We start from the raw sequence: 20,998 nt of genomic DNA on the forward strand, positions 1-20,998 counted from the left end.
CGTGGATCATTGAGAAAGCGACAACTGGAGAAATGCATTAAAAGAAGCACGAGTTGTAATAGATACGAACAAATCACCCACGAGAGGAGAAGATATGGTCATTCAAGTTTAAATAGTTACAAGAAGAGGTACCGGCGGAATGAATCGAGACAGTAAAAAGGAAAGATTCGTGAATCAGCAATTAATGAGCGTGAATTATCTCAAACGTTATAGAATCTTCATGAACAGTTACCATTACCAATTATAACGTTTCATTAATGTCGTTAATGCTCGTAATGATTCGGTCATAAAAGGGGAAAGACGTTATACTCATAGATTCTTTATAAAAAGGAAAGAGATATCATCTGTACAGACACGTTCTGATTATTATTGAAATACAATTACGTTCTTTTGCTTACTATTGGCTATTTTTGCGATCTCGTATTCTAATTTCCTTTCTTATCCTTAAATAAATATAGACTTTCTTGATTATCAGTAACCCGAGCACTTCTGGCTTTGACCGAAATTCCTATTTTTAGTTAAACAAATAGGTTTCGTTACCGGAAACTGATAATCTTTTCACTTTCTAATTTTATTTTTCTGTTAGAAAATCATGTCAACCGCTGTTGAAAACAATCAACAAAACCTACAAAACCAGCAAGACCAGCTGAACCAACAGAATCAACAAGAGAATGCCCCCCAATTCTTTCACCTCAAAATTCTCCTTGACACTCCCGAGACAACTCACGTGATAGATCAACATCACATGTGAATAATCAACAAGGGGACGATCAAAATGTTGATGATGCATTGAAGCAACTAATTGCAGAACACGTGAACAATGCTCTTCAAGCTTTCGTTAGCGGATTACCAACTGTACCACCAACTCCGCCTCCAAACAACACCACAACCATAGAGAATCCACGCTCAGGACTCGCTAGTTCGGGCAGCGGAGGAACTCCCACCGAATCTCGCGATGGTGGGTCAGGTATCCCAATTAATTCTGATTTACAAAGTTGAGTACTAACTTTGCAGAAACAGCTCAAGCAGCAGAACGCTGCACTTTTGAATTCTGCGGCTGTTGATTCTCAATTTTTCCCTATATATTTTTTATATGCATAAATACCTTTAAAATAGCATATATATGCATATATAAGTATGCACAAGGTTTTTATAATTTTTTCATAATTTTACGGGTTTAAATTGATTTATTTTCTCCCTTTTTATTCATAAAATCCCCAATAATTATTTACAAAATTATTGTTAGGATTATTTATTTTAATTTCTATACTTATGCCAAAATATGGCTAATATGTTTTTCATGCATTTTTATAATTACATTTAGTATTTTTTAAGTTAAATTGCGTATAATTGCAATGTTAACCCATTTTAATGTATAATTATATTTTATAGGCGTGAAATTGGTCCCTATATTTTTAAAATGATAATTATATATTTTAAATCATTTTGGTATAGAAAAATTATTTTCAGAAAACTATTTATTATTTATTATAAATTAAAATAAGGAAAAGTGGCTATTTAAATCATAGCCAGATTTGGCTTTCAATTCTAGCCTAATTTTAACCCAACCCCAGCCCAATTTCCTACCCAATTAACCCGACCCAGACCTTATAAACTCCTGCCCAAACCCGGAACCCATATACTTGGTCAAATCCTGACCGTTGATCTCCCAGATCAACGGTCCAAACGAGCCCTTTCCTTTTTTAATCCTAAAGACCACTAACCCTATCTCATTTCTGAGATTCCGCCGCCCTCAAACTCTCTCATCTCCTCTCTTCTCTCAACCTAACCCTAATCCCCTTCAATCGCCGCCTCCTTCTCCGATCATCTCCAGTGACCACCTTTCAACCCCAAGCCTCCAATGGTTCCTCCATCGTCTTGCTCATCATCTCTGAGGCCTTCAAGGGCCCTGGGGCATGCCGATTTGTATCTACGATTTCTGGTTTGGTTGTTCATGGCTTCTCTGGTGTGATTTTGGGCAAAATCACACCATATATGTTACGATCTTTGAAGTTTATAGCAGGTTCTTCCGTTTCTATTTGGGTTTCCTTCGAAACCCTAACTTTCATTTGTATCTCTCAGATATGTGCCCCTTTTAACGATTTAAGTCTGTTTCTTTCTATGTTTTACACTATTCTCAAACTTCTTTTGAAAAATCAACAACACTAAGCCGTTTTTACTTTCTTTAAAGTTAGGGTTTCTCAGAGTTTCTTCTACACTTGTTTAAATTGATTTCTCTTTATGTTTAAACCTCTTTCCTCACATATCTTGACTGATTCTTTGTTCTTACTGTTTTTTAACTCGCCTATGTTAAAAGCCCTAATTTTTAGATCTTCTTTGTTTTGATTCTGTGTGTTAGCATAACTACTCGACTCTTGTTAAGTTTCTGTTGGTTACCATGCTTCGAATGGATTTTATTGAGTCCTTAGTCTACTTGTATCACCTCTGTGTGATATATTCATCTTGATTTGTTCATCTCTTGCCTCTTTCTATCAATATTGCTGACCTTGCATGTTTTCTATGTCTGTTTGTCCTTCTCTATTTATATGTTGAGGTATAGAATCATAACTCTCTTGATTGATTCTGATTTCCTTAACTGATGGTTTGATTAAAAGATTTCTTTTGAAACCCTAAAATTCTACCTCGTCTATTTAAATTGAATGATTCTGTACCTTATTTGTTGTGGTATTTTATTCTGACTGAAACCTTTTCTTAATTGGAATTTGCTGAACTTAGTCCTAATTGACTACTCTATGCTTACTGAATTTTGATCCTTTCCCTATTAATCATGTATTTATCTGTCTTGCCTTATATACTGGTTATTACCATTTGAGTTAACTCCTTTAACTTAAGGAGTACTTGCCTTGATTTCTGACTGACTGATTCTGAGTTCCTTAATTACCATGCTACTATGATTCTTACCTTATTTTACTACCTGTTTTCAACTATAAAAACTCCAGTCTTTCATTAACACAGGACACGAACACTTGGGTCCAAAAACTATCTCTCACACTAAACATTTCTGCTCTCTATTGTGCTATTTGCTACTGTTAGCCGGCTGCAAGCCAAGGTTAACCATTTGTGCTCTCTCTTGTTCTTTTCATTCTACTTACTCTCCTCTTCACTGGTATGTCCTAGTTTCAATTCAAAGTTCTAACAACAACATGCTTCTCTTATTATTTCAATTTCTCTTATTTCTAGTTTGCTTCTATTTGTGGTTCTGTTGGAAAATTTGTAGTTAAGAGTACATTATCAACATGATATTGTGTCTTCCCCTTCCTTTAGATCAGTGTATTCCCCCTCTATGTGTGTTTCTGAGCATGTCTTATCTCCTACTTGTTGCGTACTTACTATCCTATATCCCATGAATTTCCAAATCCCTATCACCCCTCTATGTGGTTGTGTCTTTTAGGACTTGTTTTGTGACTATGCCAATGTCACCTATTTCTGAGCATGACTAAACCAGTCCTAGACCCTTGCTGGGTTATGTGTTTGCAGTCAAATGCTCTATGTGTCCCAAACCCCTTGACCCGTGTGTGTGATTACTGAATTTACTTGGTTCTGTGAACCAGCTATGTGTAAACCTGTCCTAAGGTGTTTTAACTTCTGTTCATATCTTCAAACAAGTCTCTGATTGTTTTACTACATTATTTTCAAAGGAAAAGACTTTGGTTAAATGCAGTTTCTTCTAAAACCTTTTCAACTTGTGGCCATCACTTCTCACTCTACTCGTAGTCATAAGTTCTGCCCCATCTAGTATGTGTACTACCTTGGGATCCTTTTGAGAATCCTCTGAACTCTGGCATACTGAGGCTGGCCTTTCCACACTGCACTTGTTCAATCTTTGGTTACTAAGTCTAGGTGTAAGCACTGCCCGGGATCCTTGAGATCCTTAGGGAACTTTGATGCACCTAGACTCTGATTTGGCTATGGAATTGAGGCTTGTGAGACCATTGGAGGCTTTGAAACTTGGGCCTAATCGAAGGATCCCTATAGAATAGCTTCTTGATTTTCTATTTTTACTTATGTAATTTATTCATTAGCCTGTAATAATTTATAAACAAATATTGAAGTATTTAGTAAAAAGGGTGGGTAGATGCATACTTTTTGGGGTAATACGGGTAGAAATCCTACTCTTAGGACCTTACTTTTAAAGTCTGATTGTTTGCCTAAGTAGAAAACATGCTCATAAGACTTTACTCTTTAATCTGTTTGCTTTACCTAATAGAAATTATGTCCATAGGGCTTATACTTTTAAAGGTTGTTTACTCATCAAGTAGAAACCATGCATATAAGGTTTTACATTCAGTCATGTTTAGAAACCATGCACATAGGGTCCTAAACAATCATGTCTTAAATCAGTTCAATAATAGATGCCATGCCTATAGGAATTCAGTTATAACGAGTATTTCTGTATGTTGCTATACCTGCAAATCGATTAAAATCAGTAATCCGCCTAGATATCATGCCTATAGGAAGCCCTACTCACAATTATGTCTGTTAATTTAACTTAGTCTAATAAATCAACTTCATTACGCCTAGTTCATTTTTAAATTGGTCTTATTAAGCATTAAGCATTTCCTGAAACAAGTTCTTTCAAAACTGCCTCAATCTCATTAGATATCATGCCTATAGGTATTGAAGGAGTCTATTTCAAAATCTATTTGTTTCTGCATAGACACCAGTATTTTGCATATAGGCAAGCCTTTAGGGCGTTTTCAAAATTGCATTTCTCTGAAACTGTCCATGTTACTTAACGTTTCTGATCCTAACATGCTTTTAAAAAAGTCCCTAAGCAACCACTAGGGTGTAACTTCTGAATCTAAAAAGGGGTTGTCTGTTTCTGCATATTCACTTAGATATCCTGCTTTAGGACATTGTTTTATAAAAAACCTTAACTGTGCTTGAGTCGTGCTGCTTGTGTGTTTGTTTGAGGAGGAAACTTTGAGCCTCTTAATTGCTCTCATTATGTGTGAAAGTCCTAAATGCTTTTGATTGTCGCCTTAGAATTTTCGTCTTTTAAAACATTAGGGTTACGTCTAAAACCACCCATAGGTAGAGGTCCTAACTCCCTCCAGGACCATTAAGAAGGGATGGGTAGCAGCACGTAATAGGAATCATTGATCAAACACTCGCTTTGCATGACCAATAAGGGATGTGAAGGGTAGACATGAGATATGATGACTACGCGTTAATGTCACGTGTAGCCCCTCATTGAGGAGTGTTTACCGGACATTGCGTGTGGTGACCCTATAGGATAACCAACCTAGGACCCCTCTTTACTAAATCCTTTCTTTATTGAAATCTTTGTTTTACAACTTGATCAAACCTTTATCTTACTACTTGAATTATCCCATGTGTTTTACTTGCAACTTGTTTAATTTAACTGTTTATATGGACTAATTTGTAAATAGAAGTTCGGCCGGGACCCATAGTTGTGGACCAAGAGGGGTGCCTAACACCTTCCCCTCGAGGTTACTTCGAGCCCTTACCCTAATCTCTGGTAATGCAAACCAACACAAGAGTTAATCGCTCTAGGTACCCTTAACGCACCATAATCCGTTAGGTGACGACTCTTCAAATACCCAATTCCCAAAAGGAAATGAATCATTACACCTCGTGAATGTCGAAACCCAGACTTCTTCCCGTCTCAAAAAAGGGGAGGAAAAAAGAGGGCGCGACACCTAGTGTTCTACCTATAATCAAAGGAGTGGATATGGATGAATATTCTCAACAACCCTAGAAGCCAAGTGCCGCTCCTTTGCCTATTCCAAAAAAGTTTAAATGCCTTATATCCCGAAGTATGATTGGACAACTTATTTTGGCAAAATACAACTTATTTTTAAAAAAGTACTTCTTAAAAAAGTACTTTAAAAAAGTACTTCTTAAGTGAATTGGTAAAATACAACTTATTTTTAAAAATACTTTTAGAAAAAGTATTTCTAAAATAATAATTTTTAAAATAAGCAGTTTTCCACCAAACAGACTCTTAAAACATTATCCTCGAGGTCTGAAATTTAACTCTGAATAGGATAAAATTTAAATAATCTATATAAATTTCGATTATATTTTAAATTGTGCCTATTCGAGCACTTCTCACTAGATTATATTTGGTTCCATAGCTCCAGAAATCAGAAGAAAGATGGGAAGCTTTCCACTTCCCTCGTCGTCGTCGTCTCTACTGATTTCCAGTTCCTCTTCCATTTCGGGAAGACCATCATCCACAATTTTTTATCCTCTCATGCGCTTTAGGCAAGTCTTGTTCCTTTTTCTTTTTTTTCGTTTTTCTCCGATTCTTGCCATATTAATTTTACATTTGGGAAGTTTAACTTTCTCATTTCTATTTCAGAAAGGCGCAAGCACTCTCCATTTCCTGCGATTACTCCTGTTTCGAAGTAAAGCTCTTTTCTTTATATATTTTGTATTATTTAAATAATTCCTGCAGAGTTCTTTAACATGTTTTGCTTCCCCATATTTGGGATTTAGATGTATAGTAGGCTTCCTTTTCTTTTTTGTGGTGGCGGCAAAAAATGTTATGTTACTTAGGTAGGTGGACCTTATTCTGTAGCATATACACCATTTAAACCAACAAGTCATTCAGCAACTTTTTATTGAATTCCCAATGATATTTCTTTTTTCTTTTAATGATATATCTTTTTAAGTATCCTATACTCCTAGTGGTGTACTTTTCACGTTTATTTTAATTTTGTATAATGTCGGCCTGAGATGATTTTAAACGGAGAAACATGGTTAGTGAGGATTGATATAACCAATCCGAACTCGTTTTGGATTGAGGCGTAGTAGTAGTTGTTGTTTGTAGACTCCTAGAGGGTTATAAGTATTAGAAAACGGTATTCCAAATAACTCTAGTGCCATCTTAATTAACCAGGGATGAAGCCTGCTGAGCTTGAATTCATTTTTCTCTTTTTAATTGATCTATTTTGGTTGTCCAGAGATTAGTTAAGATATTGCGGTTGTATTGTGGAGGTGCTAATAATAGGTGTTCGACCCTTTTCCTTTTTATGGATTTTTGGAGATAAGGGATGTGTCTTATCGACCTCCAGGGACCAAGATCAACCTATTGAGTCAAGTCAATCTTTCAATTCCTGAGAAAAGGTACAGTCTGTGTTGCTATAATTCAAATGCAATACATACCATTACTGTCATAAATTTCCTTTGTCATCTTGTCAAATCCTGGTTTAGAGCTAACGAGGGATTATTTTGTCTATTTCTTGATTGGATGGAAGCACAAATGAGATCAGAAATCCAGCATCTCATAAGATTTTCAAATGTTTTAGCTGTTCAGTAAGATCTGTAAAAACATATGAAGCTGTCTATGGAACAATGTCGCTGCTAATCAACTAGTATCTCAAATACTGATATTCATTTTAAAGAGGCTCTGTGTGGAAGAGAGGATCTGACATGGTTTTTTTTGTAGTTTTGGCTTGATATTTGGACGCAGTGGCAGTGGAAAAACTACTTTATTGCAGGTCTTCCTTTTGATTTTGTCTTTTCTATTCAAATTCATTTTATCCTTTCTCTTGTCCAACCAACGAAAGGTACTTTATTCAGGCTGCTTTTTATCTTTAACCTTCTCAATGCAGCTGCTTGCAGGGTTAAGCAAACCAACGTCAGGTTCCATATGTGTGCAGCGATATAGTGATGATGGTGAAAAGATTAAGTCTCCTGAACCCTTACAACCCGAAAGAGTTGGCATTGTTTTCCAGTTTCCTGAGAGGTACTCATTTCTTGGTTGGTGGTGTTTCATGCTCTGTCAGGATGTTCTTTGTGATACAATGGGATTTTCATGAATAGGTTCATATTGAACATAATGCATTTTCATTTGCTGTTTTTATTGAGAAAACAACAAACCCCTCCAGTTAGCAATGCAATTATTTAAACTCTATTTCGTTACTCTTCAATTCTGGTATTATGTACATAAGTATATAGATTTATCTATTAGCATGCATATTGGTAAAGTGAGTATTGCATGGTTAGGTAGCTACGTAAAGTTTAAGAAGTTCTTTTTGTTTCCAATAGCAGTTTATTCAACTTGATTTTGTTTGTGTCACTGTCTTACAGATACTTTGTTGCTGACACAGTTCTTGATGAAGTTACATTTGGGTGGCCAAGACAAAAGGGTGGCCTTCAATTAAGAGAGCTTCTTGCATCGAGACTTCAAAAGGCCATTACCTCGGTACATATTCCTTTAGTGCGATTTAAACTGTCTTTTAAATTTGTCTTTCAAAGGAGAAAAGTTCGTTCGCGTTTCAGCAAATTATGACAGGCTTTTATGTGGTTGACAACTCCTAGGTTGGTCTAACAGGAATGTCTTTGGACAAGGATCCCCACTCATTAAGCGGTGGCTACAAACGTCGGCTTGCCCTTGCTATTCAGTTAGTAAGGATTTCTCATTATGAAAAATTGGAAGTACTTGTATTCTGTTTATGTGCATTTATGTGAACATGCATATGCCCATTTGTGTGACAAAATATTGTTGATATCTTGGGTGATCATCTGTCTATTAATATAATATTTCTCTTTACACAGGTTCAAACACCAAATTTATTAATATTGGATGAGCCTCTTGCTGGTCTCGGTATGAAGAAGCTCACTGCTGTGATCTATTTCATTTTGTTCTTTGGGCTAGTATTTTTCTTCCCATTTGTATATTTTTCCCTGAGCGGATGTTATCCATTAGTTGGTGATTCTCCTACGTATGTATGCTTGGGTCACGAAAGTGCTGGTTTAATGGAACATGAATAGTTGAGATTTCTAGGTTAAATTTGAAAGGAAATAGTAGGAATTGAGATGACTGCACAAGGATTTTACATTTGATATTTTTGAAGATCAGTCTTTCGTCCCACCATGATTGTTAAAGTCTGGATCTTCGTATTCTGTAATCTCAGTAATCCAAACTCACAAAAGTTCTAACTTGTTATAAATTGTCTAAAGCACCAAGATTTTGAATTCTTACTAGTAAATAGTAATTAGCTATAGTAATCTAAAGAAAAGAATCATGTGTATGTTACTTACTTTTACTTTTTGAAGAACGTAGAAATTATTTTAAATCTTTCTGTCATAGAACATTAAGGTTCTATTTTAGGCTGCATTCTCTAATTCTCTAAAAACTAATGGCTTCACAGGTGGTATCTCTAATTCTATTTTAGGCTGCAACCAGGTGGTATCTCTACATCTGTTTTAGAGGAGCTCTTCTTTGGCTTCACTGAAAAGCATTTTTTCTCTTAAGTATAAGCTTAGAATTCCTTGTTGGGTTATGTGTTCTTATTCTCCAAATGGTAACATCGATGTAAAGAAAGATTGTTGTTTTAAAACACTCTTGCCACTATCTTCATACCAGCTCTCATATTTGCTTTTGCTAATATGATTACAAGAGGTAATCTGGAAATTTATTGTATTAATTATTTGGTATGGGTGGTGCAAGCGGAGTTCAAGAGCTTGCCAGATTGGATCGTACCTCAGTTCGGGTTGCATGTTGGATAAAATGGTATGAAGCTTGCTTGTGGTGCAGATCAGGAGGAATGTTTTATGGAGTGATGCTATTTCCATAGAGATCGGAAAACTTAATTGTACTGATCTCTTTTGTTTGATGTGATTTGCTAGCATCGTCATGTTCTTTTACTTGCTTTTAACTATAAATAACTTCTGTTTGGATTACTGTAGACCTTGGATGTTATTAAATGGATACCTTATTTTCGTATTTTGGACGCAACTTTAAATTGTACTCCTATTTGAATAGCTAACCCCAGTGTCTGAAAAAGTGTATATTTTATGAGGGAAATCAGATTGGAAGGCTCGTGCAGATGTGGCGAAATTGTTAAAGAATCTAAAGAAGGAGCTAACTTTACTTGTTGTCAGCCATGACCTCAAGTAAGTTCGTGATTTGGTCCATTTGATGTTTTTGTTTACATACGTTATTTTATTGGAAATGTATCACCATGCTAGATGTCTAGCATTGTTCACTCGAGGTTGGCAGTGATATCAAGAAATTAGTTGACATTTTCTGGTGAAGCCGTGGATGAAGTCATTTATCCATACATATTGACTCTGGAACTTCCTGTCCCTTTTTGCTTCTTGATAACCGAGAGATCCGTTGTTTCGCTTCGAAATCTTTCTTCTACTCCTATTGACTGTCATATGAAGTTTTGATTTATTTTGTCAGCTCTTTAGTTCTTGCTTAGCTCTTTTTTATTCATAGCTGACTGTCTTTTATGTATTCTCTTTTGTATTTCTTGCATCTTCTGGATGCCACATATAAAATTCCACTCACTTGATCAAAAATCTTTCTTCTACACTTCTCCACTTAAAATATCAGACTTGTTTGCCAATCAACATTCGAACTCGTGATTTGCACCTACCACACATCCCGCATCTACTACCTTTGCCGCTCCGGTTGCCACATATGGTTGTGCTATAATGATAATATCAAGTGTCATATAAAGAAATTTTCACTTAACTTTTAGTCTCTTCATTTCAAATTGCGTATCTTGTTTCCTTGAAGGATACAAAAAACTAGGGGTGGCCACTATTTTTCATAGGTGAGGTAGAATTGCATTCAACTCTCAACTTGAGCATATTCGCACAAGGGTATTTAATTGGAAGACAATAAATCATCATTTTGTTTCTGGTACTCCTTTTGTTTCCCTAGCAATTCATCGTGGTTTTTGATTAATTTTTAACTACACATAGCTGGCGGTGAAATTCTGTATGTTCCTATTTTATTTGAAACTTTAGTTCCTTCTCTAATAGCCGCATTGATGGTGATCTACAGGGAGTTGGCATCTTTGGTCGATCAATCTTGGAGGATGGAAATGGGAGGAATACTTAGAAGAGAGCCACTACCCGTTTAATACTCGGGATTTATTATGTTCCCAGCCATTAGTTCTGATGCAATGGATTAGGCATTAGCACAGCTATTAGGCCTCTTTATTGTCGTGTTCTTTCAGTCAAGGCTGATCCTAGTTAGACTGAGAAAACAATAAGAATTTAGTAGTAGTAAATGAAGCTCAAAAGACAAAAAAAGGCATGGCGAGTTACCATTGTAACAAGAGTGAAACTCTCATCTTTCACTTTAATTAGAGGTGTCAAATAAGCAGGTTGGGTTAACGTCCCAAGCCGCCCATAGTTTGCTTGGGTCAAGATGGGTTGGTTTAGAAAGGGCTGAGAAGCGTGTCATAACCCAATCTGCCCAAGTAGACCAAATATATTTGTCATAGCTCACTATGCAACCAAAATCCTGCTTTCTCAAACCATGCAGATCTTAAATAATGTATGTGTATTTCGGATGAACCGAAGAAGACTTCGAAGCATTCAAATCATATGCTCATATGCAACTTTCTGTGTTTCTATGTTATTAAGTGAGGTTGCTCTACTGGCAAGAGCGCTTAGTTTCAACCATGAGGTTGGGAGCAGGGGTGTCAATATTTCGGTTCGGGCGATTATTTTATAAAATTTATATCATACCAATTTTTCGGTTATTTTATTATATATGATCAAAATTAGATTTTTTGAAATCGTCCCAATTATGCCGGTTTCTCTTCGTTATCGGTATGGTTCGGTAATTTTTTTTATTTATAAAATATCCTGTAAAAGTCACTAGTAGAAGTAAATGCAATAACATATGTACTTTTATTAGACTTGGCAAAACTCTCTAGACAATTTTACAGTTTAAAAGGCGATAAATTAAGAAAACATAAAAGATGGCCATAATATAGATTCATCAGGTATTCTACTACAACATAAAAGAAACTAGTAAATATGAGAGATATTAACTAAGCTGGGGACTCAAGAATACAATCTATAGAAGATTAAATATTCAAAAAGATAAATTTGAATTATACGAAAGGAAATATATTCAGTACATTGTAATTTACTACTCATAATCGCTACAATACTTAGTGAATATGCTGGAAATAATTTAGTTTCAATAGAAGTATCATAATATGGTGGTGTTTCTTTACTTATTCTGAAATCTATATTGTCAACGAGGTCACATACTAGTTATTGTTACTCAGTTTAACCAAGTAAACTATAGTGTCTGCAGGTATTGATATCAAGGCAGCCGTCTTGCTCTGCTTTCATTTCTTTTTTGGCCAAGCCCTGAATGAGCTGGGCAGTGCCAGGAACTCAAGGAATCCCGCTGGGATGAAGTGATAATCTTGTAGTATGACGTAAAAGGGAATCAATCAGCGCCAGCAGAATGCATATTAAGCCTTGTACAATTTAGTATAACGAAGGCACTCATTTTTTGCTATGATAATATGCCTTTATGGTTTCCATTTTTGTGAAAATAGCCTTTGAATGGCGATTAAACAAGCATATACCCGTGTTTATTAAACGTAACTTTTAATAAAATGCCTTATGCTAGAATTCATATATGTGTGCATACATACTGTTACGCAGCGCCTTCCTGATGATCTTTGGAAGGGCAACGTAAGGCTAAGCAACCGATGTCAGTGCGGTTGATGTCCGCCAATGAGGTCCTCGCCGCACGCTAGACTAGATTGTCAGTGCCGTGCGGGAAAACCAATGTCGTGAGCAATTGCGGAAGCTGAGAGAGAATTGGGTTTTGAATGCTGATGATGATTTTATTGATGACTGAAAATGATGATTACAATGATGTGGTGTCGAGGGGGAGAGACACCAGAAAATGCTGATTGAAATGTTTGATTGTTTGGTCCCCCTTAATAATGCTTAAAAAAATAAACCAACATTACAAGACTAGTCCTAATAAAGCTGTAGAAGCACACTGAAATGAAAATGATGAAAACTAGTCTATGATTACAATGAAAAGGACTTAGATTATTACAAGGAAAAACTAAGTCCGATGGCAGCATCTTTGTCTTGCGGGTCTGCGCGCGCGTTGCTGTGGGCGCGCGCGACACTTGATGTGCTGGCCTGAGGCTGGGCACTGGTGCTTGGCATCAGGGTCTGTGCGCGAGGCGCTGTTGGAATGGGCCTGCAGCTGGGCGCTGGCGAGGCATCAGGATCTACGCGCGTGGCATTGTCAGGGCGCGCGGCGCTGTTGTCATTGGCCAGCCCTTGGGCGCTGGCGAGAGGCATCGGTGGGGCGACAGAGGCACATGCGCGCTTGTCACTTGGCGCAGTCAAGACCACGGGGCCGACCATGGCGCTAGGCATTGTGAGGCTTGCTAGGCCGCCATGGGGCGCGGCCAAGGGGTCATGGGGCATGTCTGGAAAGCAGCCCATGACATTCTCCCCCACCTGAGTTGGCGCCGTACTCGGAGCCTTATGATGATGATGATGATGATGATGTTTCTGATGGTTGTTGGATGGGAGGTCTGCGCCCCTCTGTTCTTTGAGCTTGCTGCTGTAGCGAAGCCATGATTGCATGCGACTGACATGGAAGACTGGATGGATCTTCCACCAGGATGGAGTTTTGACCTGGTATGTGGACTTCCCAATGCGTTTTGCAATGGGCAGGGGCCCGATGTATTTTTGTTGCAGGCGAGGGTCATGGGTCCTTTCTGCAAACAAGTACCGCTTTGGGATGCATAGCATTACTTTGTCCCCTGGTTGATGTTGGGCAAAGCAAAGATTTTGTTCGGTGAACCTTTTTGCCCGCTCTTGGGCCCTGATGAGATAGCTCCGCACTATCTCCATGTTGCGCTCCCATTCGCTCGAGAAGTTGGCAGCTCGAGGAGATTTCGGCATGGTTGATGCATTCACCGTTTGCGGGAGAAGCGGTTGCTGTCCGGTAACAATTTCAAAAGGGCTCTTGTTTGTATGATGGTCCTTTTGAGAATTGAAACACAGTTGAGCAGCATCCAGGAGCTTCACCCAATGCTTCTGTGATCCGGTTGCGAAGTTGCGGAGATATTCCTCCAGCATGTCATCGAACCGGTCTGTCTGGCCATCCGATGGTGGATGGATGTCTGTGTTGTGACTCAATGTTGACCCAAAGCACCTGAAGAGATGGGTCCAAAAGTTGCTAGTGAAGCGTGAGTCGCGCCTACTAACAATGTTTTTGGGCAGGCCCCAATGTTTGACAATGTGCGAGAAGAAGAGTCGAGTTGTATCTTCTGCTGAGATGTTTTGCGGGGCTGCTATGAAAGTTGCATAGTCTGAGAACTGATCTATGACAACCATGATGGATGCAAGATTGCCAACTTGGGGCAATCCCGTGATGAATCTGAGGGAAACACTTTCCCATGGTCTCTGAGGGACATGTAATGGCTGCGAGGGTCCCGGCTGTGATGAGTGATCCGACTTGTCCTTGTGGCATGGCTGACAAGTCTTCACACGATGATGAGCGTCACCAGTCTTCTGAGGCCGGTGACATGATGGCTGATTGTTGCTGCGAAGAGTAGCCTGGACCTGGGGTTCATGTCTGTTGACTACCTTCTCCAACTGCATGGCCGAGATGTTTTCAGCGGCCATCTTTATGGGAAAACATGGTATGGTGCAGGGCCTGACCCCTTTTTCTCCCATCATCAGGAGCATGTTGGCATATGGAACCGGTATGGTGTTAGTTTGCCTCATGAAATCCAAACCCACTATGATGTCGAAGTCATCTATGATTGCGATGCGCAGGTCGATGCTTCCTTTGTATGTGCCAAGTTTCACTGGGACATTTGTAGCTGTTCCACCCAATGTCTGAGGTGGTGAGTTGATAGCCTTGACGCGGCCTTGCTCTTTTGTACAACAAGACCTAGGCGCTCTACTTGCGTTGATGACAAGTAGTTGTGGGTGGCACCCGTGTCTATCAATGCGTGAAGGGGCTTGCCGTTCACTTTCAATTCGACGAACATTAGGGTCCTCGCTTGCTTAGGAGGTCCTTCGTCCATCTTTTCTTTCCCTTTCCTGGTGATCGGGACTGATGTTTTCTTAGGAGGACATGCACTGGTCCCCGCTAAGGCATGAGGGATAGAGCCAACAATTGCATTGAAGGCGCCTACCTGGTCGTCGTCTGATGAGTCTGATGTGTCTAACTCATCCTCGACCGTCTGATGAGCATTGACCTTGATGTTTGGGCATTCATTGTTCCAATGTGCCCCGCCGCAATGACGGCATTCTGAGGGAGGCTTTCTCCCCTGATTGTTGTTGATGGATGCAGCACTGTTGCTGTTGGAGGGAGGAGTCTTAGTTTTGGATGCACTCCGATCTCCCCCACTTTTGCTTGGGCCACCATTGCTGGGATGGTGCCCATTGAATCCCCCTCGGACAGACGGCTGGGGCCTGTCGTTCTGAGTTCCCAAATGATAGTCGCCAAGGCATTCTGCAGCTTGAATGGCCTTGGGCAGGGTGTCTACCCGTTGTCGCTGTAGTTCCATACGGGCATGAGGTTTCAAACCTTCTATGAATGCGAAGAGTTTGTCTTTGTCCCCCATGTCGCGTATGTTTAGCATGAGTGCGGAGAATTCGCGCACGTACTCCCTCACTGATCTGGTGTGGCGGAGGTCCCGTAGCTTTCTCCTTGCGTTGTATTCCACATTTTCGGGAAAGAACTGCAGGCGTATGGCTACCTTCAATTCGTCCCATGTCTGAAGAGTATCTTCACCGGCCTTGATGGCTTCGTGTTTGACCCGCCACCAAAGTTTGGCATCGCCCTGAAGATACATGGCAGCAGTCGCTACCTTTTTGGATTCCTCCAAATGGCCCACGGCATCGAAGTATTGTTCGATGTCGAAGATGAAGTTTTCCACTTCTTTAGCATCCCGGGATCCGTCGTATCGCTTTGGCTCCGGTATCTTAAGCTTTTGTGGAATGGGGGTGAGGTTTGCTGCACCCCTGATGTGATGGTCGCCTTCTCGAAGTAGGCTCTGTAAGGCAGCATTGACAACATTGAGCTTGTCAGTCAAGTCGTTTATGGTTTGCTGCATGGCAGTTAGTCTGTCTGCCTCATGTTGCTGATGGGCTAAATCGTCGGCACGCTCCTGTTGGAGGTCCTCAAATTTGCCATGAATATTGGCAGTTTTAATGGCTGCCGTTTGTCGGTCCTCGTCGGAGTCACGACTGATGTTTGCAATGTCATTTTCCGCCTGCCGCATTTGGCGGTCCAGGTCGTCCAACCTTTGCACTAGGTTGTTGCTTTGATCAGGCACCGTTTCTACGATGGGTCGTAATCGGTCAACCGTCTATTCTAGGGATGCTAGACGCTCCCCATGATTCACCATGGTCAGAAATGGTGATGATGGCAAATGTTCCCTCGTCCGATGTCGAGCCTAGGCTCTGATACCAACTGTTACGCAGCGCCTTCCTGATGATCTTTGGAAGGACAACGTAAGGCTAAGCAACCGATGTCAGTGCGGTTGCTGTCCGCCAATGAGGTCCTCGCCGCACGCTAGACTAGATTGTCAGTGCCGTGCGGGAAAACCAATGTCGTGAGCAATTGCGGAAGCTGAGAGAGAATTGGGTTTTGAATGCTGATGATGATTTTATTGATGACTGAAAATGATGATTACAATGATGTGGTGTCGAGGGGGAGAGACACCAGAAAATGCTGATTGAAATGTTTGATTGTTTGGTCCCCCTTAATAATGCTTAAAAAAATAAGTCAACATTACAAGACTAGTCCTAATAAAGCTGTAGAAGCACACTGAAATGAAAATGATGAAAACTAGTCTATGATTACAATGAAAAGGACTTAGATTATTACAAGAAAAAACTAAGTCCGATGGCAGCATCTTTGTCTTGCGGGTCTGCGCGCGCGTTGCTGTGGGCGCGCGCGACACTTGATGTGCTGGCCTGAGGCTGGGCACTGGTGCTTGGCATCAGGGTCTGTGCGCGAGGCGCTGTTGGAATGGGCCTGCAGCTGGGCGCTGGCGAGGCATCAGGATCTGCGCGCGTGGCATTGTCAGGGCGCGCGGCGCTGTTGTCATTGGCCAGCCCTTGGGCGCTGGCGAGAGGCATCGGTGGGGCGACAGAGGCACATGCGCGCTTGTCACTTGGCGCAGCCAAGACCACGGGGCCGACCATGGCGCTAGGCATTGTGAGACTTGCTAGGCCGCCATGGGGCGCGGTCAAGGGGTCATGGGGCATGTCTGGAAAGCAGTCCATGACATTACATACATATGCACACAAAAATATATATTATTACCATTTTTTGTGCTTGTTGTATATAGTATTCTTAAATGATAATATTATTTATACTAGTAAACGATAATTTAAATAAATAAAATATTAGGCGTGTATTTACAATTTAATTCCTTTGTTATTGTTGTAAAAAATTATATTTACCAATATAAAAAGAAAAATAGTTTAATTCAAGGTTCTACAGTATTATACTGTTAAATAATAGACAATCTCTTTTTCTTTTATTTTTTACAAAAAAATATACTTTTTTATTTTTCTGCAAATTTTAATATTGTCTAAGCAAAAATAAAATAATAAAAAACACTATTAAAATTTTTTTGGGCCTCAAAATCTCGAGGGCCTAAATCAAGGTTTTACTAGCATCCCTCTTGAGCCATCCATCCATTCTTAACATTCTCAATTAAATTTTATAAAGTTCCGATTAAAATAAGTCAACAATTACAAGAATACTAAAGATAGCGAATGTGTCATTCAGTTAGCAAATGCGAATGAAGTTGGTTGAACAACATGTTCATACGACAATTGTCTCAATGAAATTGCTGGCTAGAATTAAAATATATTAAAAGACCCTTGAACTTTTCTCATAAAATCCATAGAATAATAAGACTCTAAAAAGGCCTAAAGTGAGAGCGCAACACATACACATGATGATTCTGATAGGTGCACGACATGATATTAACTTCTCCTCTATACAAAAATATGGTATTAAGTGAAAATGATAAAGGGGTGAGCGCATTACTCATCGAGTTTTTTTTTTTTTTTTTTTTATAACTTGGGACACTTGCCTTGAATTTTTTTTTACTTAAAAAAAGAAATACAAAAAAACTTGCTTTTTGATGTATGAATGTGCCAAAAGGAATATCTAAATTAGAGAATCTGAGTTAATTAGAAAGTAAAATCGCGAGAAACATGAAAAAAAGTATACATAGAAGAAAAATAAAATTGATAAAAAGGTAAATATATTGTTTAATTTAATGAGAGAAAATATTTATCATATGACTCCCTCTGTCCACTTTATCTGATTTTTTGCCCTTTTTTGTGATTCAAAATATTTGATTTTTTCAGATTTCAAAAATAAATTAATTAATTTTTTTTCAAAATTTCCCTTGAAGTAAATAATATTGGAGTATGTGTTATATTTATTTTGCAATGCAATAGGATCCATCCATCTCATATTCGTGTTTCACTTCTCAAGTAGTCCACGTACTACTTGTTATAAAATCTGCTAATCATTTCATCTCCTACAATTCATGTTATTATTTTTTTAAAATAAAACTGGAGAGGAAATGTTGAATTTTTTTGGCTCCATTTTATAGTTCGCTCACGTTTTTAAATTGAAATTACATGACAAATTGAGATATCTTGCTGAAAATTTGAAATAATCTTTGATGCTCATAAATTTTTCAATGAATTATGCCCGTTGCTTCAGTTCTGGGAGTTGCTAATCATCACATCCTAAACCCAAAATGACATTATGTCAAATATAAAATAAAATGAAAAAAAATGTGAAAAAATAGTAAATGTCAATATAGTCAATTTCGTTGCTAATGTTAAAAGATGAATTTCTTAATATATATGAAAATAAATAAAGTGGACCTTCAAACCTATCTCTACCAATTTTTAAAACAGAAATTTTGAAATCTTGTATTAACTAATATATAATTATATATTATATATTTTTGGGGCCTCAAATATTTGGGAGCTTACCCTACAACCGTCGTTGCCTCTTGGATTTAATATCTGATCATTTAAGAAAGGGAGAAGAGTTAAAAATACCCCTCTACTATTATTTATTATCTCGATATACCCTTCGTATCAGATCGAATATACCTTACCGTTAGATAAAGTTTCAAAGTTGCCCTTGTTTTAACAGACTGGACAGGTGTAGACTATTAATAGAAGACTCAATCATTTGAATACAAAAACTCAGGCCAATATATTAACCATAACTTATAGCCCGTTTGGCCAAGCTGCAAAAATCAGTTTATTTTGAGAAATGTTTTTTTCCAAAAATATTTTCCTCAAAAGTACTTTTGGAGAGAAGCAGTTTGTGTTTGGCTAATTAGTTTGTAAAGCACTTTTGAGCAGCAATTAGTGTTTGGCCAAACTTTAAAAAATTGCTTTTAAGTGTATTTTTTTCTCAAAAGTGCTTCTCAAAAAGGTATTTTTGGAGAAAAGTTATTTTTTTCTGCTTCTCCAAAACTGCTTCTGCTTCTCCTCAAAAGCACTTTTTTCCTTCCAAAAGCGTGGTCAAACACCTCAATTTTTGGCCAAAAAAAAAAACTTGGCCAAACAGGCTATTAATCAGATCCGCTTCCCCTCCCTTTCCTCCCATTAAAACCATTAAACCCATAATCCCTTGCCCTTTGGTTTTCGTTAATTCTCTTTCTCAGTAAATACACAAACATTCGACTGATATGACATAATGAAATAAAAATGAAAATCAGATTTTGTTACTGATCTACCAAACTGATCATGAAACAAAGAGAAAATTTAAAAGGTTTCCACTATAGCAATACCAAAAAATAACAGAACCTTTAGTTCCTCTTAAAGCCTGCTAACGACGGAGTTTGCTTCAAAAATTTGAAGAAGAGTTTCTTATAATAATTTTCAATTCTAATAGAAATTGTTTCAATAAAAAGATTTTAAGATAGTTTGTCGACTTATGCAAAAGGAAAAACTTTTCTTTCTTGGTAGTTAGCTGAAAAACAATTTTGCAAATATTTTAATAATTAAAGAAGATCAAAATTTTGAAGCAGATACCGTTAAATGAGCCAAAATATTGTGAAAAATAATAATTAGCAAGAGTAGAAATATAAAAATATAGTGTTTAGATCCAGAAATACACGAGAGAAGGAAATGAAAAAGATTAGCTGACCTCGGGACCAAACCGAAAAAAAGTTTTTTCACTATCATTTTCCATGTATTTTGTATGAATACGTAAAAGTGATTTTTTCTTTCCTATACCATATATGAAATCTTATTATCAAAAATGTGCATAGTTTCTAATTTATCCGTCCTGTCCACATTTTTTCTACAGTTATTATACCAATCATTAAATACTAATTAATAGTAGCTGAATATTCCTAATTTGTCGAGCAAGGTGACTTTCATCATTGTGTTGGCAAACTTTCTGCCAGTGGCCCCGTCCAGTTGTTGTGCACTAATTCCTGCTGGCCCAGATTGGCTCCCATGATTGTGCTGACAGATTGTGGTCTTACCCAGCTGTGCAGCACTTGTTTTTGTTGGCAGAGAGTGGCTGCCATGATTGTCCTGGCGGGCCGTGGGACCGTGTCTTTCATGTGCAAAGATTCTCTGGCCTTTGGCAGCCAGATTTGACTCGGTTTGTGGCCCCTTAGGCGGGAAAATCAGTCATGAATTTGTCAGGTCGGCACATATCAACATTTTGTTTAAACGGACTCGGACCCGTGTTCTGACGGTCCCAGAGGATCCGTAGTAAAATATGGGACTTGGGCGTATTCCCGGAATCGAATTCCGAGGTGTAAATCCAGGTTTACCCGCATCTCTTCTTCGTTTGATTCTTCAGTAACAAAAATTCTCGTTTTAATGAAATCCGCTTCCCAAATATTCAATTGATGAATAAATGGCAAGTGGGAGGGACTAACTGTATTGGAAAAAATTGAGTTTACATATTAAAGTGGAATAGAGATGACGTGTCAAGACACATAGACTAGTCAAAGAGTTACACCTGGCAAAGAGACACGAGTTGCAACAGATACGAGCAAAGTCAAAGGAAGAGGCACGGGCAGATATTCAAAGGACTCGGCGCCCATACCTATTTAAGTCATTTAGGTCCAGGAATCAAGGGAAATGAATCTGACAATATATGAGAGTACAGATACAGTATTTAGTGAGCATTAAATACTGAATACGTTAGAAAATCTGTATTAAATACAATGAT

At 38.4% G+C, this 20,998-nt stretch overlaps 1 protein-coding gene across 8 annotated transcripts; it reads left to right on the forward strand.

Annotated features, from left to right (window-relative positions):
• The first annotated feature begins 6,069 nt into the window (after nucleotides 1–6,069).
• On the forward strand, nucleotides 6,070–11,365 carry LOC107795421 (ABC transporter I family member 11, chloroplastic). 8 transcript variants are annotated; one of them, XR_012707667.1, is made up of 11 exons: nucleotides 6,075–6,256; nucleotides 6,354–6,395; nucleotides 7,037–7,116; nucleotides 7,439–7,490; nucleotides 7,605–7,738; nucleotides 8,083–8,197; nucleotides 8,314–8,400; nucleotides 8,551–8,599; nucleotides 9,807–9,891; nucleotides 10,523–10,648; nucleotides 10,793–11,365. XR_012707667.1 is itself a non-coding variant. In XM_016618055.2 (10 exons), the coding sequence occupies exons 1-10, from the start codon at nucleotides 6,143–6,145 to the stop codon at nucleotides 10,869–10,871; spliced, it is 837 nt and encodes a 278-aa protein (XP_016473541.1). In that variant the 5' UTR covers nucleotides 6,070–6,142; the 3' UTR covers nucleotides 10,872–11,365. The 8 variants fall into 8 exon arrangements, 5 of the variants coding, with proteins under 5 accessions (XP_016473541.1, XP_016473548.1, XP_075105769.1 ...); XR_012707668.1 differs by lacking the exon at nucleotides 10,523–10,648 and adding an exon at nucleotides 9,457–9,590 and having other exon boundaries at nucleotides 10,793–10,834; XM_016618055.2 differs by lacking the exon at nucleotides 10,523–10,648 and having other exon boundaries at nucleotides 6,070–6,252; nucleotides 6,350–6,395.
• The last annotated feature ends 9,633 nt before the right edge of the window (nucleotides 11,366–20,998 follow it).

The sequence above is a fragment of the Nicotiana tabacum genome, chromosome 3, assembly GCF_000715075.1.
Source record: "Nicotiana tabacum cultivar K326 chromosome 3, ASM71507v2, whole genome shotgun sequence".
In the NCBI taxonomy this organism is placed as follows: domain Eukaryota; kingdom Viridiplantae; phylum Streptophyta; class Magnoliopsida; order Solanales; family Solanaceae; genus Nicotiana; species Nicotiana tabacum.